Below are 19375 nucleotides of genomic sequence, written 5' to 3' on the forward strand. Positions count from 1 at the left end.
GGGGAAGCTCTTCTCACTCCTGCTCCCGGGATGGGGAACAGAATCCGGAGGGCAGTCCGGATGGGAACCGGCTCGGGTCCAGAGACTGTAACTCCAGCTCCTTGGAAAGGTGGGGCGAGGGGACCCCTTGGTCCGCCCCCCCCCCAGCAGAGAGACCATCTCCGCCAGGACGGCTTTTCCGGCCTCATCTCCCCTGGCCTGACGGGGCAGCCCTGCCAGAGCGGAAAGGGCAGGCGATTGTTCCCTGGGATGGCTGGAGCCAGGCAGGAAAAGCGCAGAAGGCGGCCTCTCCCGGGTCACCGGCCTGGGTCTGCTGAGCCCCCCCCTTCTTAGCTTGCTGGTGTGGCCTGCAGATGTGCAGGGAGGGCTGGCTCAGCCGAGCACAGGTGGAAGGCATTCGGCTTGGAGCACGGGGGGGGGGGGGTGGGGGTGGGGGGGGTGGGGGGGGGTTGAGGCTGCAGAAGGGGAGGGAAGCCCACCTATCTCACAGGGGGTTTTTTGGGTGTGGGGGGGTTTCTGAGGGAAGAAAAGCGCATTCCCGCACAATGCCCGGCCACACTTATGGGACTCACTGCCACAAGATGTGGCTCAAATGTATTTAGAAAAGGGGGCGGCAGGGGCTTCCCCGCGATGGAGGACTTATACCAGAGCTTCCATGTGCAGAGGCAGTATACCTCCCGAATAGCAGTTGCAGGCGGATGCAGAAGTGGATGCGAGGCCGACCGGGGAGCCGCAGCCGCGTCAGCCCCCCCCCCCCCGGCTCGGTCTTTCGGACGAGTTCGGTGGTTCGCGAGTCCTCCCAGCCGCTCGCCGCCTTTCCTGGGCTCGTGAGGACGTGCCTCGGGGCTGGGGGGCTCTGTCGATCAGACCCGGGATGCGCGTTCACACGTTCGCGCCCAGCCCCGGCCGCCAGCCCGACTCCTCGCGAGCGGCGGGGCCCCGCGGGCTGCCTGCTCGGCTCCGGGTTGGGCAGGCTGCAACTCGCCGGAGGACGGGAGGGCCCGCGCCAAGACTTGCCCCCCCCCGCGTCCCTTCGTGGGCTCTCGGGGTCCTGCGGGAGCAACTCTTGCGGCGGCGGCGGGGGGGGGGGGGGCTGCAGGCGCCTCGCGGGCACTTCTGCAAGGCGGTCTGCGGGTCCCCCCCCACCCGCAAACTTTCCGGGACACTTTTTGTTTGCGCTCCCCTGTTGCGCCTCCCCTGCGTCTCCGTCGCTCCGCGGGGCACGTGTGCGTGTGTGCGAGGGAGGGAGGGGAGGGGGCTGTCGGGGGGAGGCCGGCCCTTGCCAAGGCGGCGAGAGGATGAGTGTTTGCTGAGATTCTTTTCCGGGCGCAGGGGGAGGGGGAGGAAGAGGAGGAGGAGGGGGGAGCAGCCCTGCCCCGCGCGTGCAGCTGCAGGAGCGGCGGCCCGTCCGAAGTGAAGCGCCTCCCGGGCCCCTGGCCCCGAATTCCTAACCCGGATCCACTTCGCCCGCCCCCTCCTCCCTCCCCCTCCTCCGCCCGCCCCGTCTGCTGGCTCCCCCCAGCCCCGCTCGGCTCCACTTCGCCGCCGCCTCCTCCTGCGCTGCCGGCTCCCTTTGTCCGACGCCCGCCCGCCCGCCGCGCGGCTCCTGCCCGTCCGGACTTTCTGGTTTGCAGCGGCGCCGGGGAGCGCGGCGCTTTTGTCTGCTCGCGGGACGGCTGCCTGGCTGGCCCGGGCGGGGCGGGGCTGGGGCGGGGGTCGGGCCGCTCGTCGCCCCCGAGGGCCGGACTGGGGTCCGCCGCGGCTCGCCTGGCCCCCCCTTCCCCCCGCCCGGCGAGAGGAGTCGCCCGCCTCGGCGCGCCGCTGCCCCGCGAAAAGTTCTTCCCCGCGACGACGACGAGGACGACGGGGCGGGGGCCAGATGGATGCCCGGGGCCGCGGCTGAGCGCTCGGCGGCCCTGCCCTCGCCCCGTCCCCGCCGGGCTGCCTCGGGAGTCACGGCGCCGCGGCCGGCCCCTCGACGGCGCCTGGGATCGCCCGGACGCCTCCCGCCCGGGAGGGGCAGCTTGGCGGCCCCGGTGCGATGGGGCTGCGGCTGCTCTGCCTCTGGGTGTCCCTGGCCGCAGCCGTGGAAGGTGAGAGCCCGCGGGGGGCGCGGGGTCCGGGCCGGGGGGAGGGGCTGGCTCGGGGGGCGCCGAAGGGGTCAGGCGCGCCCGCCCCCCCGGGGGTCCCACCCCCGCAGCCTATTTATAGCCCGCCGCTCGGCGAAGTCTTTCAAGCCCGCATCGATCGCCTTGCCTCCGAGGGCATCGATCCAGCCCGACGCCTCGCCCCCGCCTTCCGCCCCCCTTCCCGCCGGCCGGGGGGCTCCCCTCCTCCTTCGTTGCCCCTCTGCGGGTGGGAAAGGCAGATTTTGTTTGCGGATCCCGGTTTGGGGAGCGGCGGAAGTCGGGACCCCCGGAGCCCTCGGGTAGCCACTGGGGGGGGGACGGGGGGCCTCCTGGGAGCTGAGAGCTGGACAGGTGCCAACTAGCCTCAAGGCCTGTCTCGGGGGCTGGGTTCTTGCAGGCTGGGGTCGCGGCCCCGATCCCTTCCCCTTCGGCTGCAGCGATTACTTTGCTTTTGTTCCGGGAAAACGTTCTCCCCCTCTGGGCCTCTGAACCGCCCCCCTCCCAATTCCACTCCTGTTCCAGGGAGCCCGAGAGATCCACCTCCAAGGCCCCCCCCCCCGCACAGCCAGCCCTCCTCCGGGAGACATTCTCCAGGCCTGAGGGAGCTCCCGGGTCCCTCCGGCTATTTAATCCTGCGCCTCTCCCCCCCCCCACTTTCTCCTTTTCTTCCCTTTGCCCCCCCCCCCCCGTTCATTCATCCCTCGGCAGGAGCTGAAATCTCATTGAAAAGGGATTAAAAGGAGGACAGACGGACCAGATAAATGTCCGCTTTTTAAGTTCTCCCCGTCGCGCCCCCCCCCCCGCCCCAACAAGGAATGTGGGTCGCTGAACTTCAGCCGTGGCCCCTGAGAGCGGAGCTCCTTCCAAAATGCACAATGGGATCCCCCTCCCCTCCAGCGCCCCCCCTTTACTTTTCCTGCTGATGTTATCTCCCGCTCCTCCCCCCCCCCAATCAGGGCTGCCCCTGCTCTGTGGAGGCTCCGTGGAGCGTGGGATGCGTTAATTGAATTCCTCCATTGTGGTCCAGCCCCACGTGGGTCAGTCTGAAAGTCTTCAGCCCCCCCCCCAGGAGAGCTTTGCCGCCTGCCTTAAAAGCTACAGATGGGGGGGGGGACTTCCCTGCACCCCCCCAGGGCCTCTCTTTGCAGCCACTCAAGTGTCTGTGCACCTTCTTCATGCCCCCCACCCAGTTGTTTTGGCTCCAGCCTGGGGAGGGGGTCCGCAGAGGTCAGAGAGCCCCTTGCCCTCCTCTCTTCTGTGGCCAGAGGGCTGATCTTGGGGGGGGGGGGGTAGCGTATGCTGCTGATTCTGAACCCAGGCAAGCCAGAAAGCCCCCTCCCCCAACCTGGCAGGCCGTGGTCCCTTTCCTTGGGAGGGGGGGGATCCTTTTCCTCGGCCATCCTCTGGTCACCTGAAGCTGCCTCCCTGGGTGTGTGTGTGAGCGTGTGTGTGTGTGTGTGTGTGTGTTGTGGTGGGAGCTGCCTTCCAAGCGTGCGGCCTACCCGTAGAGAGCCAGAGGCAGACTTCAAACCCAAGGCTTTTTGGCCCTCCTTAGAGTGAAATGTCCGTTCCCCCCCTCCCCCCCCCCCGTGTCCCCCTTGTGCCACAGAAGGCCTGAGTATTTGTGTACTTACTTTGTTGGCTCCCCACGTCTCCCCGCCAGGAACCCAAAACACCTTGCATCTTTCTCCTCACAACAACCCTGTGAGGGAGGTGAGGTGAGGCCCTGTGCCTAGCCCACAATCCCCCAGCCTGCTTCCCCCAGCAGGGGGGGGGGATTTGAGCCTAAAACATCCCAGATCTTTGTTGGGTAGTCTAACTCCCCCCCCCCCACTCTGGTTCCTTGTTGGAGACCCAACCCTGCCTGGGTGCCCAGAGGGGGCATCAGAGACCCCCAACTCCCAAATTGCAGTAGTGGCAGCCTTGCCCACCGGGGTCTTTCGAGGCGCTGGGAAGAGCAGGGTTGGGGTCTGAGAGAGCGAGAAGGGCCTGCGCCTCTTTCCGCCTGGGGAGGGGAGGGGCCCTCCTGGGTTCTCTGGGTGCCCCTTCTAATCATTAGCCTCCTCTGCTGCTGCCCCCCCCCCCCGGGTCTCCTGCTCCCGGGGCCTCTCGGGCCTTTCTTCCTGGGGGGTCTCAGACGCCCTCCCCGCTTTTCCTGGGGCTGCTTGCAGCTCACCCGGCCTCTGCAGACACTTGCGGATCCTGCGCCAACCCTGCAAGCATGGGTTGCCTGAAGCCAAAGAATCACCTGTGGAACGTCCTCTGCCTGCCGCCTGTCCAGAGGCCACTTTCGGTGGGACGGCCAGCCGAGGTCAGGTTCAAACCGGCCGTTTGCCCCACCTGCCGGACTTTGCCCTCGGGGCTGGGAGTGACGGCGGGACTGCAGAGTGCTTGCAGGTTGCAGAGACCCTGGGGGGGGTGGGGGGTGGAGGGGGGGTTGGATCTGATGTGCCAGTGAGGCTCTTTGTAGCACGGAATCCATTAAGAGGGATCCCTCATGCCCCGACTGCAAACAGCGACCAGAGTGGACCCCCTTCCTTGGCGCCTGTAGCCCACAGCAGGCCGTTGTTATGCTTCTGTTTGATTTGTTTACATTATTATAGTTGTAATCCACCTTTTTTCACTGGTCTTGAGGGTGCTACAGCCACCGTGTCAAAGCGATCCTCATCCAGTTGAGCAACGGGGGTGGGGGTGGGGGGTGTTAGTGGCTGTCCGGTTACAGCCGACTTCTGGGGTCCCTTCTTGGGGGTTTCAAGGCAAGACAGGTTTGGGGGTGACGGGACTTCTTGGGCGGTCTCTCATTTAAGAACCTGCTGGGTTCCCAGAAATCCAGCAAGCAAAGTCACCAGGGCCCAGAATTGCAGAGCTCTGACCCAGAGCCCAAATACGAATGTGATGTCATACCTGATGCCGAAAAGACATAGCCGGGTTATGCATACAGCCACAGGAAGCGCATCATGTCCACAGTGGCACAGCCTTTGGTTAAAGCATCTTTCTGACCCAGTTTGCGGTAGAACCAAGTCTGAGTCCGAGGGCACCTTGAGCACCCCAAAGTTTCAGTCTGGGCATGAGAGTTCAGTTGTGTGCAGAGTTCCCCAGAAGTAAACGGTGTCGGTTGGTCGGTCTTCCAGGAGCCCCTGGACTCACACCTGGGGCTGTTGCTTCAGACCAACACCCCCCCCCCAGTCCATTTTGTGACAGAACAGACTTATTTCCTGGATAAAAACGGCATTGGGAATCATGTCTTTGCGTCGTTTTCAGAACGCTGGGTGTGCGGAATCCTTCCCGACCTCCTTGGGCATTCCGCCCCTCTTGTGGGGGCCCCAGCAGAGAAGGCCCACGTCTGGGGCCTGTGGGGGGGTCCCAGCAAGGAGATGGGGCACTGCTGGGAGGAGGGGAGCGAGAGGGTGGCCGGGGCTCCCAGGGAGCCTTGGGGAGGGGGCAGTCCTGGCCTGCAAGTCTCAAAGCGCCCTCCTGAGTGGGGGCGTCGGGGGCTGGCTGTCCTCGGCCCACCAGGGGCCTTGCTGCTTTTGGGAGGGGAGGCTCTTGCAGGAGTCTTTAAGGCCCCTGCCAACATCTCCCGGGCCCTCTTGGCACGGCACGCAGGGGCAGGGCGGGGCAGGGCGGCTGCCTGCTGCTCCATCGGAAGCAAACGGCTGGGAACCATGCCTTGCGTTTAATTAAACCGCCTCCCCTGGGCACTGCATGTGGCCCTTTCCTCTAGGGGCAGGGCAGGGGTGGGGTGGGGTGGGAAGCTGGGTCTTGGGATGCTTGTCGGGGCAGGCCAGGATGGGGCCCTGGCGTCTGCTGCCCTCCCTTGCGGCCTGTTCCTCCCCATCTTTCCCCAGGAGCCCTGGCGTGTAGTGCTGGCTCCTGCCCCCCTTCTGGCCAGCTCCCCCCACACCCTCATCCCCCCCCCCCGCTCCTCCGTAGCCCAAGCCTCCCACATCTGGGACGGATTTAGGCAGGAATGAGTGAGAGTCGGTGGGTGGAGGGCCGAGCGGAGGCCTCATGCAGCAGCCAGTGTGATGGCGGATGGGGGGGGGCCTGAAATGGGCCCGGCCAGGCAGCCAGCTGGAAGGGGGGCAGGGGGGCTGGCATGGGGGGCGGCTGGGTCCCGTGCTCCCCAGGAGCGGGAAGAAGCCACGGCCCAGAGTAAGAGCAGCTGCCGGGGCAAACCCGCCTCTCCCAGCCTGCACCTAATGCCTTTCCCTGCTTGGCTCTCCGCCCATCAGCCTCCCCCCCTCCCACCCCCCCCCCCCCGGGCCCTGCAACCCACAGCCAAGCCACCCTCCTTACCCGGCTTCCCCTGTTGACCCCCCAGGATCCCACCCCCGCCCCCCTGCATGGGAAGAGCTCTTGGGCTGCCTTTCCTTCCTGCTTCATCTTGTCCGGGCTGCCTAAGACTTGGCTCCGGGAGCTGGGCAAGGCAGTGGGTTGCCAGCTCCAGTTCGGGAACGTCCTGGAGATTTGGGCAGGGAGGCTGGGGTTGCCGGCGTTGGGGAAGGAAGGGGCCCCATGGGGCATCCTTCTGCAGAGTTTACTTTCCCAAAAAGCCACTTGCTTCTCTGCACTCTGGGGCTCAGGTAGAATTGTGGGAGCCCACTGACCGTCTTCCAACCTGGGGCGGAGGGATGGGGGGGGAACAAGGGGCCTTTTGTTTTGCCCACGGCCTCGCCAGCCAAAGAGGGGTGGTGTCATGTGTCACTCATGCCACCGTGCTCCTGGGGGGGGGCAGCTTAGAAGAAGGGGTGCCGGCAGGGGGGGGGCAGGCCAGGGCTGGGATGTGGCCGGTGTGCCGTGCCGGGGAGTGAGCGGCGTCAGCGAGATGGCGGGAGTTGGTTTCCTGTCCAGGGTGGTGGCCGTTGTTTGGGGAAATGACGCCAGTCCGGCTTTTATAAATATTTCGCCACCAGCTTCCCACCTTTGACCCTCCGGGAGCCTGTTCGGATCCCAGAGTTGCATGCTGCAGAGGTGACCCTCCCCCCCAGAGGGATGGAGGTGGGTGGGCCAGTGGGGTGAAGGGACTGGTGTGGGGCCCACAGGACAGTGGGGAGTGAGTTGGATCACCCTGAAATGCATCGCCTCTTGTGCACCAGAAGAAATGTCGGTGGCTTTTTTCTACCGGGGGGAGGGGCTTTGTGGCAAAGCCAGTGGTTCATAGGCAGACTGGGGAGGGACAGTGATTAAAATCCATCCTAGAAATGTGGGGGGAGGGGCACTGGTGGTTTGGCATTAATCCATCCTGCCCCACCCCCCCCTTGCTTATGCATCGTTTCCCCTGCTCTGGCTGTCTTGGGCTGTCCAAAGGGACCCCGGCCTTGCTGTCTTGCCCTGACCTCTTGACCGGCCCTGGCCTTTCCCGTCTGTCTTTCAGAGAGCCTCATGAACACCAAGCTGGAGACAGCTGACCTGCAGTGGACGACGTATCCACCTGTGGACGGCCAGGTGAGTGGTCCATCAGTCCTGTGGGTGGCATCCGGTCACCTCCGTCAGGGGCCCCTGGAAGGCTGCAGGCCAATATTCCCCGGGTCTTTAAAGCAGGGGGAACAGGAGCTGAAAGAGACAGCAGGAGAAAAAACGTGTCTGGCTATAGAGGGAAAGGGAAAAAGGAGAAACCCAGAAAGACGAGTGAGTCTCATTCCAGGGGCGAGAAAAGGCAAGGAAGGTCTTCCAAATCCCATGTCTGGAAAAAAATCGCAGTGGATTATAAAACTTACATTGATACTGAACAAAAAATGCATGTGCAGAATGTTGCCCTGCTCCCTACGACCTGCATGTCAGGGCATGTTTTCCAGAGAAGTGAGGCCCTGCTTGTTGGAAGACTTCACCCCCGCAAGGTGCATTTCAGAAGTTAGCCAATGGGTAGATTCAGCTGGACTCTTGTGGAGCATGAAGGGCAGAACAGAACTCCTTCTGGGCTTCCGATAAGCCTTCTGGAGGTGGTTCACATACCCCTTCCATGGGGCAGAAGCCTTGGCGAGCAGCCATGATAGCTACATAGAACTCCCACGCGAAGTGGCAGTATACCTTGGAGTAGCAGTCGGGGGGGCGGGGGGGATACAGGAGCAACAGGTTTTTGACTTCAGGCCCAACTTGCCAGGGTGCAGGTAACTGTCAGAAAGCTGGCCTGACCCAACCGCCTGGGCTCCTCTGCCACTCTCCTTTCGCCCGCTGTGGCCATTTGTCACGGCCCCTCTCTCTCTCCCCCTCTCTCCCGTGGCCCCCGCAGTGGGAAGAGCTGAGCGGGATGGACGAGGAGCAGAACAGCGTCCGGACCTTTGAGGTGTGCGCCGTCCACCGGCCCAACCAGAACAACTGGCTCCGGACCACCTTTGTGCCCCGTTCGGGCGCCACCCACGTCTACGCGGAGCTCCGCTTCACGGTGGTGGAGTGTTTCTCCATCCCGCGGATCACGCGCTCTTGCAAGGAGACGTTCAACGTCTTCTTCTACGAGGCGGACGCCGACGTGGCCACGGACACGTTCCCCGCCTGGATGGAGAATCCGTACGTCAAGGTGGACACGGTGGCGGCGGAGCACCTGACCAGGAAGCGGGCGGGCATGGAGGCCTCCGGGAAGGTCAACGTGAAGACCCTCAAGATGGGGCCGCTCTCCCGGGCGGGCTTCTACCTGGCGTTCCAGGACCAGGGGGCCTGCATGGCGCTCCTCTCCCTCCGCCTCTTCTACAAGAAGTGCCCCTCCGTCACCGTCAACTTCACCCTCTTCCAAGAGACGGTGCCCAGGGAGCTGGTGATGCCCGTCGCCGGTCAGTGCGTGCCCAACGCCCTCAAGACCAGCTCCCGGCCGCTCAGCATGTACTGCCGCGAGGACGGGCGGTGGGCCGAACAAACCGTCACCGACTGTGCTTGTGCCGCCGGCTACGAGCCCGCCGAGGAGAACACCAAGTGCCGGGGTGAGGAGGGGGCAGAGCTCTGGCGCTAGCTGGGCGTGCTGCGGGGCAGGCAGAGAGGGTCCTTCGGGACAACTGGGGGTTGGGGTCCCTGGGTTCTTGGGGAGGGGCTCCGGTTCGGTTGGGGGCCCCGAGGGGTGGGCTTCTGGGAACTGTTGCCATACCTAGTTGCTGGGATTGAGGTCAGGTCAGCTTGGGACCCCCGGCCCCTTCAAGCCCCCCAACCGTCTCAGGGTGTCAGCTTGGCTCTGGGGCAGGAGGGAACCAGAGCGACTGTCTTCGGAGGGGGGTGGGGGAGGCCCAGCGTCTCCAGGGCCAGGCGGAGAGCCGAGAGGGAGGCCGGAAGTGGGTCACCCTTTCGTGACTCTCAGGCCTGCCCCAGGCCCCCACTCCACCGGGAGGGCTGGGGCTGCAGCTTCCAGAGCAGCTTGTCTCCCAGGCGGACCCCCCCCCCAGGGGAGAGGCCTGCAGCTGCTCTCTCTCTCTCTCCCTCTCTGTCTCTCTCTCTGTCTCTCTCTCTCTCTGTCTGTCTGTCTGTCTCTCTCTCTCTGCCCTTGCCTCTTCTCTGGACGGGCAGCGGCTGGAGAAGAGGGCTTTGAACTCTTTGCAGGCTGTTCCGGGCTTGAAAGCCGTAGGAATGCCAGATATTTGGGGGTCACGGGGGGGGGGGGGCATCTCTAAACAAGGCCGCTGGCACGGGACGGGAGCTGGGGGGGGGGCCTGTGCTGGCCGGTGGAGGCCCTGTCAGGAGGGTTTGCGGTGACTCCCTCCCCTGCCATGGCTGTTGCCTTTTTGGAAACATTTAGAGACACCCCCCCCCCGCGATGCCAGAAGCTTTGAGCGCTCCACACGCATTAAGGAAGGTGCTCTCAACCCACGTCCCATGCGCTTGGTGCGGAAGGGCCAAGGCCACTGGCTGGGAAGGACCGAGACGGCCTGGAGTCCCCCGTGGCAGGACAAGCAGAGCAGTGAGAGGCAACTCCAGCTACCCCTGGAGCCCCCTGGCTCTTGCGTTGTTCTGCTGCTGAGGCCCACAGCTGGCCTCTGGGACTGGGGCTGGGGGGGCCACAGCTGCTCTGCCTCCGTCTCCCCCCCCCCCCCATGTTCTTTCTGCAGAGAAATCTGTTCTATGCTCCCCTGGAGAATGGAGTCTTTGCTCTTGTTCCCGGCTCACTTCCTGGAGCCCTCCTTCCAGGACCGGTTTCTGCCTCCCCGGCCGCCACCTCCTGCCTCCATCCATCCATCCGTCCATCCGTCCATCTGGAAGGCTGGCCGAGAGGACAGGGTGTTCACAGCGCCTGAGACAGTCCCTGTGTTTCTCCCCCCCCCCCCCCCGCAGCCTGTGCTCCGGGGTCCTTCAAGGCCTCCCAAGGAGAGGGGGCCTGCTTGCCGTGCCCCTCCTACAGCAGCTCACACCTGCCGGGCTCCAGTGAGTGCTCCTGCCGCATCGGGTTCTTCCGGATGCCAGACGAAGCCCCGACGAAGCCTTGCACGAGTGAGTCCGTCCCCAGTGGCAACGGGAGCGGGGAGAGGGAGGGTATCGAGGGCAGCCCCCCCCAACATAACCGCTGCCCCTCTCCTCTGCACAGCCACCCCCTCCGCGCCCCGCAGCATCGAGGCCAGGATCAACGGCTCAGTGGTGGTGCTGGAGTGGAGCGAGCCCTTGGAGAACGGCGGCCGCGACGACGTGGCTTACCACATCCTCTGCTCGGAGTGCCCGGAGAGGCAGGCCTGCCGCCTCTGCGCCCGCCTGGCCTACGCCCCCAGGGCCCGGGGGCTGGTGGACCGCACGGTCACCATCGAGGGGCTGCAGCCCTACATCACGTACTCCTTCCAGATCCAGGCCGTCAACGGCGTCTCGGACCTGAGCCACAACCCGCCCCAAGTAGAGTCTCTCAACATCACCACCAGCAAGGACGGTAAGCGGCAGCCGGCTCACCTCGGGCTCTGGACTGCCCCGCGCGCTCTCCCAGGGTCCCGCCTCGCAAGGCTGTGAGGAGGGAAGGGGGGGGCAAAACCAGGCCAGATCGAAGCCATCCCCGGGTGCTCCAGAGGAGCCAGGGTGCTGCGCCCGTTCCCGCTCTTCTCCCTCGGGGAATTGGCACCCAGTCTACTGGGGGAGGTTCCTGACACGGACGGCCTCCGCCCCCCCCCTTGGGCTGGGGTCACCCGTCCACCCCTCTCTCCCAGTGCCCCTGCCAGTGTCGGAGATCCAGCCCACAGCCGTCACGCCCACGGGGATGACCTTGGCCTGGCCCTCCGTCCAGCCCCCGACAGGGAACATCCTGGACTACGAGGTCAAGTATTACGAGAAGGTGAGTGGGAAGGGGCCAGCCGGGCTGGGGGGTGGCTGGGCGGGGAGGCCCTGGCCAGTTGGCTGAGGCTTGGGAGGGCTCCTCCGGGGACTGCAGGAGCACGATTGGGGACACGCCTGATTTCGGGCTGTTTCGTTTTGGCGCGGCAAATGGGAGCAGGATGTCCCCCTTCCTCCCCCTCCTCCAGGGCGTCGGGGGCCCCATGTTTGTGAAGACCTCTGAGAACCGAGTGACGTTGACGGGCTTGCGCCGGGGGACCGTGTATGGCGTGCAAGTCCGGGCCCGCTCCGAGGCTGGCTACGGGGGGTTTGGGCCAGAGAGGGCCTTCCAGACGCAAGGCACCGGTGAGGAGGTGGCCCTTGGGCCGGCAGGGGGGAGCGGTCCGGGCCGCGGCTGCGGCCGCCATCCTTCCCATCCCGTTGGGTTCTAGCCTGTTCCCGGCATTGAGGCGTCCCTGGGGTTGGGCCTTCTTCTGGCCAAGCTCGCCCCTCTTTCCCCGTCCCCCGGGTGTGAGGGTGGCCGTCTTTGCAGGCAGACTGAATGTTCCTCGGGCACAAAAGGGCATCTCCTCTGGCTTAGGCTCCTCTGTTGTGAGGGCCAGAAGCTCCCATGGAACTCTCTCCTCCGGGGAAGAACAAGGCAGGGTTTCCCCGGCCCCTTCTGTTGTCTGTTTCCTCCCCACTCTGGCCCTTGACGTCCGTCTGCCCGTCCTCCGTCCCTGCTCTGCCTCCCCTCCATCACGTGTGCTTTTCTCCCCCCTCCCCGCAGAGTCGGAGAGCACCACGGAGCAGCTGGCCCTCATTGTTGGCACGGTGGCCTTGGGGGTTCTCCTGGTCCTTGCGGTGGTCGTCGTGGCCGTGGTCTGCCTCCGGTAAGAGGCCGCCTCTTAGGAGACTTTAGTCCGTTGGGGGGGGGCTGGGGGCTGGGCTGGGCTCAGGGCCAGAGGCGGGAAGAAGAAGATGTGGAGCTGAGTGGGCGGGGGCATCCCAGGAGGGGCCCTGTGTGTTGGGTGCAAACCACAGGAGCAACAGAGGATGGAAATGTGGAAGGAGGGGCGGCAGTGGGGTTCGGGGGAGCCTTTTGCAGAAGGCAGGAGGGGCTAAGAAGTCGGGCATCCATGTGGAATGTGGGTGTGGCCTAAGGGCATGGGCGTGGCTGAGGAGGGCCGTGGGAGGAGCTTACCAGAGACCCATGGGCTTTGCTCTCGCCCTCTTTTCCCCTTTCTGCAGGCGCCAGGCTTCCTCTGGGTCCCGTGAGGCTGAATACTCAGACAAGCCCGGGCAGTACCTGGTTGGGCACGGTGAGTGTTCTGCCGTCGGCCGCCTCGGGAGGGGGTGGGGTGGGGTGGGGTGGGGGGGCAGCTGGGGCGCAGAGCGTGTGTGGACGTGGCGGGCAGATCCCTCGGGGCCAGAGTCATCCCGGTTCTTCACCCGCCTCTTCCCCTCTGCAGGCACCAAAGTCTACATCGACCCTTTCACCTACGAAGACCCCAACGAAGCCGTGCGAGAATTTGCCAAAGAAATCGATGTCTCCTATGTTAAAATCGAGGAGGTCATTGGGGCAGGTAAGAGAGGGTCCTTGCCCGGGTGGGGCGACCGGCGTGCAGCCAGGAGACGTGTGGGTTGTCCGGCCGGCCGGCAGGCAAGAGACTTCGGAGGTGGTTGGCCGCTGAGGGAGGCCTCCCGACCACAGACTAGCCCGGGTCGACCTTGCTCAGCCTCTGGGGTCTGACGAGACCGGGCCGAGCGGACGGGAGAAGTCGTCCCCCAGATGCGAGGGTCCGGCCTGCGGAGGGCTGCATTGGGGAAGGCCGGTGCCCGAACGGACCGGGTGCATTTGGCAGGCGGCCGGGTCAGGAGGCTGGCGGGGGAGCCTCTGGGCCTGGCTTGATATTTCGACAGCTGATGTAGACCAGGCAAAGCTCTGCTGCCAGCCAGCCCTGTGGCATGTGGCTCAGCTTGTGCCGGTGGCGCTGCAGGACGCACTTAGAGCCACACCCCAGTCCAGTGGAGAGAGTGGAGTGGAAATATTCAGAATATGGAATTCGGGGGGGGGGGGGGAGCGTGTGCCTGCGGGCGTGTCTTGGCCCGTTGGCCGCCTGGCCGTCCCTGTCCTTTTCCTCCGGAGGAGCGCGTGATCTGTGGGGCCCTGCTCCCGAGCGCCCCTCTGTTGTGGGTCCCCATCATTCCTGCAAGGCCGTGCTTCACAGAGGGCCCAGCAGGGGAGTTGTCAGTCAGTTCCCCTCCGACCTGAGAGAAAAGGGGAGGAACCTGCCAGTATCCCGGACAGAGACTGGTCAGCATATCTTCAAACTGGTTTAACTCTGCTGACTGATCCTGGGAGCTCTTCCCTCCCGGGCTGAGTTTCTCCGAAGTTGCACAGGGCTGAGATTCCCAGAGCTCCTGGGAAGGAGGTCTTGCCGGTTAGAAGTGGCAGAAAGCGCTCAGCAGGGACGGTCCCCCGCGGGACCCACCATTTGGCTGAGCCACAAGTCTGTGGCAGGGCTGGAGGGCGCAGGCCGGCCTCGGGTCCCTTCACAGGACAGGACAGCTAGATTTGAGCCCCCCGAATCTTCTCGGCCTCTGAGGAGCCGCAGGGTCCCTTCTGATGCCCGTCGGCTGTTTCTCCCCTCCGTGGGCCCGGTCTCTTGCAGGCGAGTTCGGCGAGGTCTGCCGCGGCCTCCTAAAAGTGCCCGGGAAGAAGGAGAGCTACGTGGCGATCAAGACGCTCAAAGGGGGCTACACGGAGAAGCAGCGGCGAGAGTTCCTCAGCGAGGCCAGCATCATGGGCCAGTTTGACCACCCCAACATCATCCGCCTGGACGGCGTCATCACCAACAGCGTCCCCGTCATGATCATCACGGAGTTCATGGAGAACGGGGCCCTGGACTCCTTCCTGCGGGTAGGGACGCCCCCCCCCCGGCCGCTCCCGGAAGGGCAGGGGCTGCGGGGAGAGGCCCCGGCTAGCTGGCCCCTTGCGACTCCGGCCCAGGGAAGGGTCAGCCGCAAAAGCCCACCCCACCCCCCTTCCCCCTTGGGTTCTCCTTCCCGTCCCCCCTTGCGTCAGACGTGCAGAGCCCCAGGACCCCGGCCTGGACCGTCAGAGGCAGCTCCGATGGGCAGCGGATCTCTCGCCAGAGTCTCGGGTGGAGGCCTTTCCTGCCTGATCCTTTCAACTGGAGGTGTTGCCACGGGTGGTCCGGAGGCCTTCTGCGTGCCAGGCAGAGGCTCCTCCACTGACCCCCCACCCCCACCCCCCGTCCTGGAGGAGAAATCTGGCCCCTGCCCTCCCCCACCCCATTTGCCACTCATCCCCCACCAGGGTGGAGCCAGCCTGGGGTCGCGGTTAAGAGGGGCAGCGGCCTCCCACCAGGAGAGCCAGGTTGGCTCCCCCCCCTCCGCATGCAGCCTGATGGATGACCTTGGGCCGGCCTTCTGTCCCACCAGCCTTACCTGTGGGCTCCTCTCTCCCTCCCCCTGCAGTCCAACGACGGCCAGTTCACGCCCATCCAGCTCGTGGGGATGCTGCGGGGGATTGCGTCGGGGATGCGCTACCTATCCGACATGAGCTACGTGCACCGGGATTTGGCGGCCCGGAACATCCTGGTGAACAGCAACCTGGTCTGCAAAGTGTCGGACTTCGGCCTGTCCCGCTTCCTGGAGGAGAACTCTTCCGGCCCCACCTACACCAGCACCCTGGTAGGCAGACCTGCTGCTCCCTCCGGGTGACAATCTCGCCCCCCCCCCCAGCATGCCAGAGGCTCGGCTGTGAGTTTCAGCTCGGGGTCCCCAACATGGGGTCCCCATGGGCACCATATTCCCTGCCGGCACCTCACCTGCCCAGAAAGTGGTTTTAGAAGACTGGAGGAGTCAGGTGGGGCTTTTGCTCAGCAAAGCTTCTGATTGGCCACTGGGGACCTGGCTGGGCAGGTGTTCTTAGATCCCCCACATGGCTTTGGCAGCAGCTGGCCACACAGGACAAGGGTCTCTAGGGGGCAGCTGGGGCTGCCGCTTGGGGGCTCTGTCGGCATTCCAGAGGTGCCCACAGGGTCATAAAGGTTGCGGACCCCCGGGTTAGGCGACCAAAGGGTGGGCAGTTGGCAAAAGGGGGGAAAGACCCAAGAGAGGAGGATCGGTGTCAGGATAAGTTTGGGATTTGGGGACAGGCATGATGGGGGAGAAGCCAGAATTCCGGTGCCTGAGGAGGCAGGGGCTGCATCAGAAGGAAGCGGGGGCAGGACTCCCTCCCTGCTCTGTAGAGAAGCCCCCCGTATTGTGTAGTGGTCCTGAGCCCGACCACATCCTCTCTGCCACGGAAAGTCCCGTGGGCCTTGGGCCTGTCACAGCTTCTAGCCGCACCTCCCTCACAGGGGTGTTGTGGGGATAAGCGGGAGGAGGACAGGGGCAGCTGTGTCGGGTCTCCCGTGGAGAGAGAGCCAGGCTGTCACTCAGTGAAGCAAAAGGTGTGGGGCCAGCAGGCCTGGCGTCGTGGATCTGCCCCCTCCCTGACCAACCTCCCCCAATCCCTCCCGCAGGGGGGCAAGATCCCCATCCGATGGACGGCCCCCGAAGCCATCGCCTTCCGCAAGTTCACTTCGGCCAGCGACGTCTGGAGCTACGGCATCGTGATGTGGGAAGTGATGTCATTTGGGGAGAGGCCGTACTGGGACATGTCCAATCAGGATGTGAGTGAAACCCAAACCGATCCAATGGGACCGCAGTCCGTTGCTTCCACCTACCCCCTGGTGGGCTGTGGGGCTCCTTCCTGAGACAGTCTGGGGGGGGGGGATCTGCCCCCGGAGCCTGTTCTCTTGTGCCCCCCCTCCCCTGTCCGATTTCAGGCAGGGAAAGGGGAGGGAGGTTCCCCCGCCCTCTGCACCATCCTCTGAGCCTGGCTCTCTGCCCCCCCTCCCCCCTGCAGGTGATCAACGCCATCGAGCAGGACTACCGGCTGCCCCCCCCCACCGACTGCCCCACCTCGCTGCACCAGCTGATGCTGGACTGCTGGCAGAAGGACCGCAGTTCCCGGCCCCGCTTTGCAGAGATCGTCAGCTCCTTGGACAAGCTGATCCGGAACCCGGCCAGCCTCAAGATCGTCTCGCGGGGCAGCGGAGGGTGAGTCGGGGCCCGGTTCCTCCCCCCCCCAGCGGCCCGAGGGGTAGGGTCACCCTCACCGTATTGCCCCAGGGGGTCTGCTAGCCGAGCCATGTTGCACGTCTGGAAGTAAAGGGGGAGCCACACCGCCGTGCCCTCCTAGCCGAAGAAGGTTCCTCTTGGCCCAAGGGAGACGTCACGCAAAGCACACGGCCGCCAGGGGAAGAGCGACAGCCAGTTCCCACAGCAGCCTAATTTGGCTTCAGATCGCAGCCCCCGTAGAGAAATGGCTTCATCCCCCCCCACACACACACACGCGCGCGCGTACAGCCCCCTGGAACATGCTGGCCTGCAAAAAGAGCACGGAGGAGAAGGCTGTGGCTCGGATCCAAATGGGCCCTTGCAATGCTTTGGAATGGACTTATGACGGGGAAGTCATAGATGCTTTATGGATAGGAGTCCCTCTGAGGGATCTGCATGAGTCACTGATCTTGGCATGCTTCCTGGCAGCAGAGACTCCTGCAGAGACACAGTGGGCATCCTCCTCTGAGAGGCCTTCTTTCCACCTCTGCATTGGGCGTGTCCCCCAGGCCGAACTGGGATACCATCCCCCAAACAGGAGGCGCTCCGTGGACGCCCCTCAGAGATCGTGGACGCCCCTCAGAGATCGTCCTTCCCGGGAGGCCCCTTAGGGCAGCTGGACTCATTTGCATTCATCTGATGCTTCCCGCCCCCCCCCCCCCCCCGACACAGAGCGGCTGAGGATATTGTTCTCCTGCGCTCCAGAGACCCTTCCTGGCTCTCGCCCCTGCTGGCTCCGTGTCTCTCTCGTCCATCCGCCCGCCTCCTCCGACCCAAGCTAGGCCTGCCCTCCCCCCCCCAACGGCAGGCTCCCTGTGGGCCCCCCTGACCGCTCTCCCCCCCCCAGGCCGTCTCACCCGCTGCTGGACCAGCGCCTGCCCCACTACTCCTCCTTCGGCTCCGTGGGGGAGTGGCTCCGGGCGATCAAAATGGGCCGCTACGAAGAGCACTTTGCCACAGCCGGCTTCACCTCCTTCGAGCTGGTCAGCCAGCTCTCCGCCGAGTGAGTCCGCCCGCCTGCCTGGGAAGGGGAGTTGGGGGGCCGAGCGGGGAGGGGGCCGCCACCACTGACTTCCGCTCTGCTCCGCCTTCTCCTCTCCAGAGATCTGCTCCGAGTCGGGGTGACGCTGGCCGGCCACCAGAAGAAGATTTTGTCCAGCATCCAGAACATGCGTGTCCAGAGCAAGCCCGTCCCGTCCGTTGGGACCAAAGCAGGACATTACTGACTGGGTGGGGCTCCGACTCTGATCAGCCCCTCTGGGCGCCTCCGACGGACAGGACCACGGTGGTGATGGGGGGTCTGTGATCCGGGGTGCCACTGCCTCAGGCCCCACGCCTCTTCCTTGTTTTCTTTTTCCCTTTGGAACCGGACTGTCCTCCATAACAAGTGCCTCCTCCACAAATTCTCCTCACCCCATTTTCAAGAGAGACACTCTGGGGCAGTGGAGACTCCTTTATCTGTTATTCTTTGTCTTTTTGACGAATAGGCAGCTTTTTTCAGGCTGTGATATCTCCAAGAGGGAGATCTTTGACTTGTGTCTCTGTTTTACATGACTCTTAACTCTTCCGTGCCTTGCCCTCCCCCCCCCCCCCGTGCCCTGCGTGGGGGGTTTCTTTGGGGTCACCACAGAGGCCTTCCGAACCAGCCTTCCACCCTTTGTGGGTGATGGGAGGCCCATTGCAGGCTTCCCAAAATGGGGGGGTCTTACTTGAAACCAAATCGGCTCCTTGGTCCGCCTGAGAAGGGTATGGTGCTAGGCGGTGGAATACTGCCCCTCCCCAGCGACCCCGGTCCGAATGCCAAAGAGTGGCTCATGTTGGCACAAGGTAGCCTGCCTGAGAAGGGGCATCTCCAGCGCTGCGGCCTCTGCACTGCGCTGGGTGGTGACATCATCAAGAGCCGGGGTGACACGGAAACCGTCCTCACAGTGATGTGGAGAGGGAAGGTTTGCGGGGAACCCCCTGGCTGAGAAGGAAGAGCCCTTTGACAATCAGAACTGACTCTGCCTTGCCCGGCGATGTCCCTGCGATGACCTCGAAGGAGGACAGAAGCAAAGCTTTGGATTCGGGGGCTCTGGCCCCGGCCAGATGGGCCGCTACGAGGGGCTCGAAGGATGCCCAGACCACGGGCAGCAAACTGGGATCTCCGCGTGGGAGAGACACGAACCTTGGTGGGGACGGTGGCCCGCGGGGGAAGAGAAAGCCGGAGAGGGGCTTGCCGGTGGCGCCCTTCGTGATGCCAGAATCCTGGGCCTGGGGGCCGAGGGAGGGCGCTGGTGGACGACGGCGTCATGAGGGCTTCTTCTGGATCCATTCTTTAAACCTTCATATTGAAGGTGGTGATGTTGATTTTTATTAAAAAATTGTATCTTATAAACCAAAATCAAGGGAAAGGCTTGGGTTGGGGGGAGCAGGAGAAAGGGGGGAAGGTTTGTGGGGGGCGGGGGGGGGGTTTGATGCTGAAATTGCCAGAGCCGCCCTCTTCTGAGCGGGTGCAGAAGCATCAGGGCTCCTTCCTTCCTTCCTTCCTTCCTTCCTTCTTTCCTCCCACTGTCTTTGCCCTGGAAGGGGGCTGGTTGTCTGATCCAGATCTGGGATGGAAGATCTTCTCCCCCAGGAGGGGCCTTTGGGATCTGGCTTCCTCATTGCGGAATCTTCCCTCCATGTCCAAAACAGACTGTTGGTGGTGGTGGTGGTAGGGTTTTATTGAGATTTCGGCCCCTCTCCCTGCCCGAATAATTGACCTGCCCCTCCTCTGGACGCCCCCCGTCTGCCAGGGGGTGGGACAAGAGCGGCAGGGAACCAGGGAAACCTGCTAGGGGGTGTGGGGGGGGGAGTCCCAGAAA

At 64.3% G+C, this 19375-nt stretch overlaps 1 protein-coding gene across 1 annotated transcript; it reads left to right on the forward strand.

Moving 5' to 3' along the window:
- Positions 1–1420: 1420 nt before the first annotated feature.
- Positions 1421–18940, forward strand: EPHB4 (EPH receptor B4). The gene is made up of 16 exons (XM_077313583.1): positions 1421–2093; positions 7507–7577; positions 8362–9043; positions 10380–10535; positions 10630–10959; positions 11231–11355; positions 11543–11699; positions 12124–12226; positions 12585–12655; positions 12806–12919; positions 14009–14256; positions 14838–15053; positions 15890–16039; positions 16276–16469; positions 17377–17532; positions 17632–18940. Exons 1-16 carry the CDS (start codon positions 2042–2044, stop codon positions 17753–17755), a joined length of 2949 nt encoding a protein of 982 aa, XP_077169698.1. The 5' UTR covers positions 1421–2041; the 3' UTR covers positions 17756–18940.
- The last annotated feature ends 435 nt before the right edge of the window (positions 18941–19375 follow it).

This window comes from Paroedura picta, chromosome 16 (assembly GCF_049243985.1).
Source record: "Paroedura picta isolate Pp20150507F chromosome 16, Ppicta_v3.0, whole genome shotgun sequence".
In the NCBI taxonomy this organism is placed as follows: domain Eukaryota; kingdom Metazoa; phylum Chordata; class Lepidosauria; order Squamata; family Gekkonidae; genus Paroedura; species Paroedura picta.

Bases quoted from the DNA above. Each gene is read 5' to 3' on its own strand.
- EPHB4 (XM_077313583.1), top strand. From the start codon at position 2,042: ATGGGGCTGCGGCTGCTCTGCCTCTGGGTGTCCCTGGCCGCAGCCGTG. The intron at 10,536-10,629 runs GTGAGTCCGTCC...TCCTCTGCACAG, and splicing joins CCCGACGAAGCCTTGCACGA to CCACCCCCTCCGCGCCCCGC. The intron at 12,227-12,584 runs GTAAGAGGCCGC...CCCTTTCTGCAG, and splicing joins GTGGCCGTGGTCTGCCTCCG to GCGCCAGGCTTCCTCTGGGT.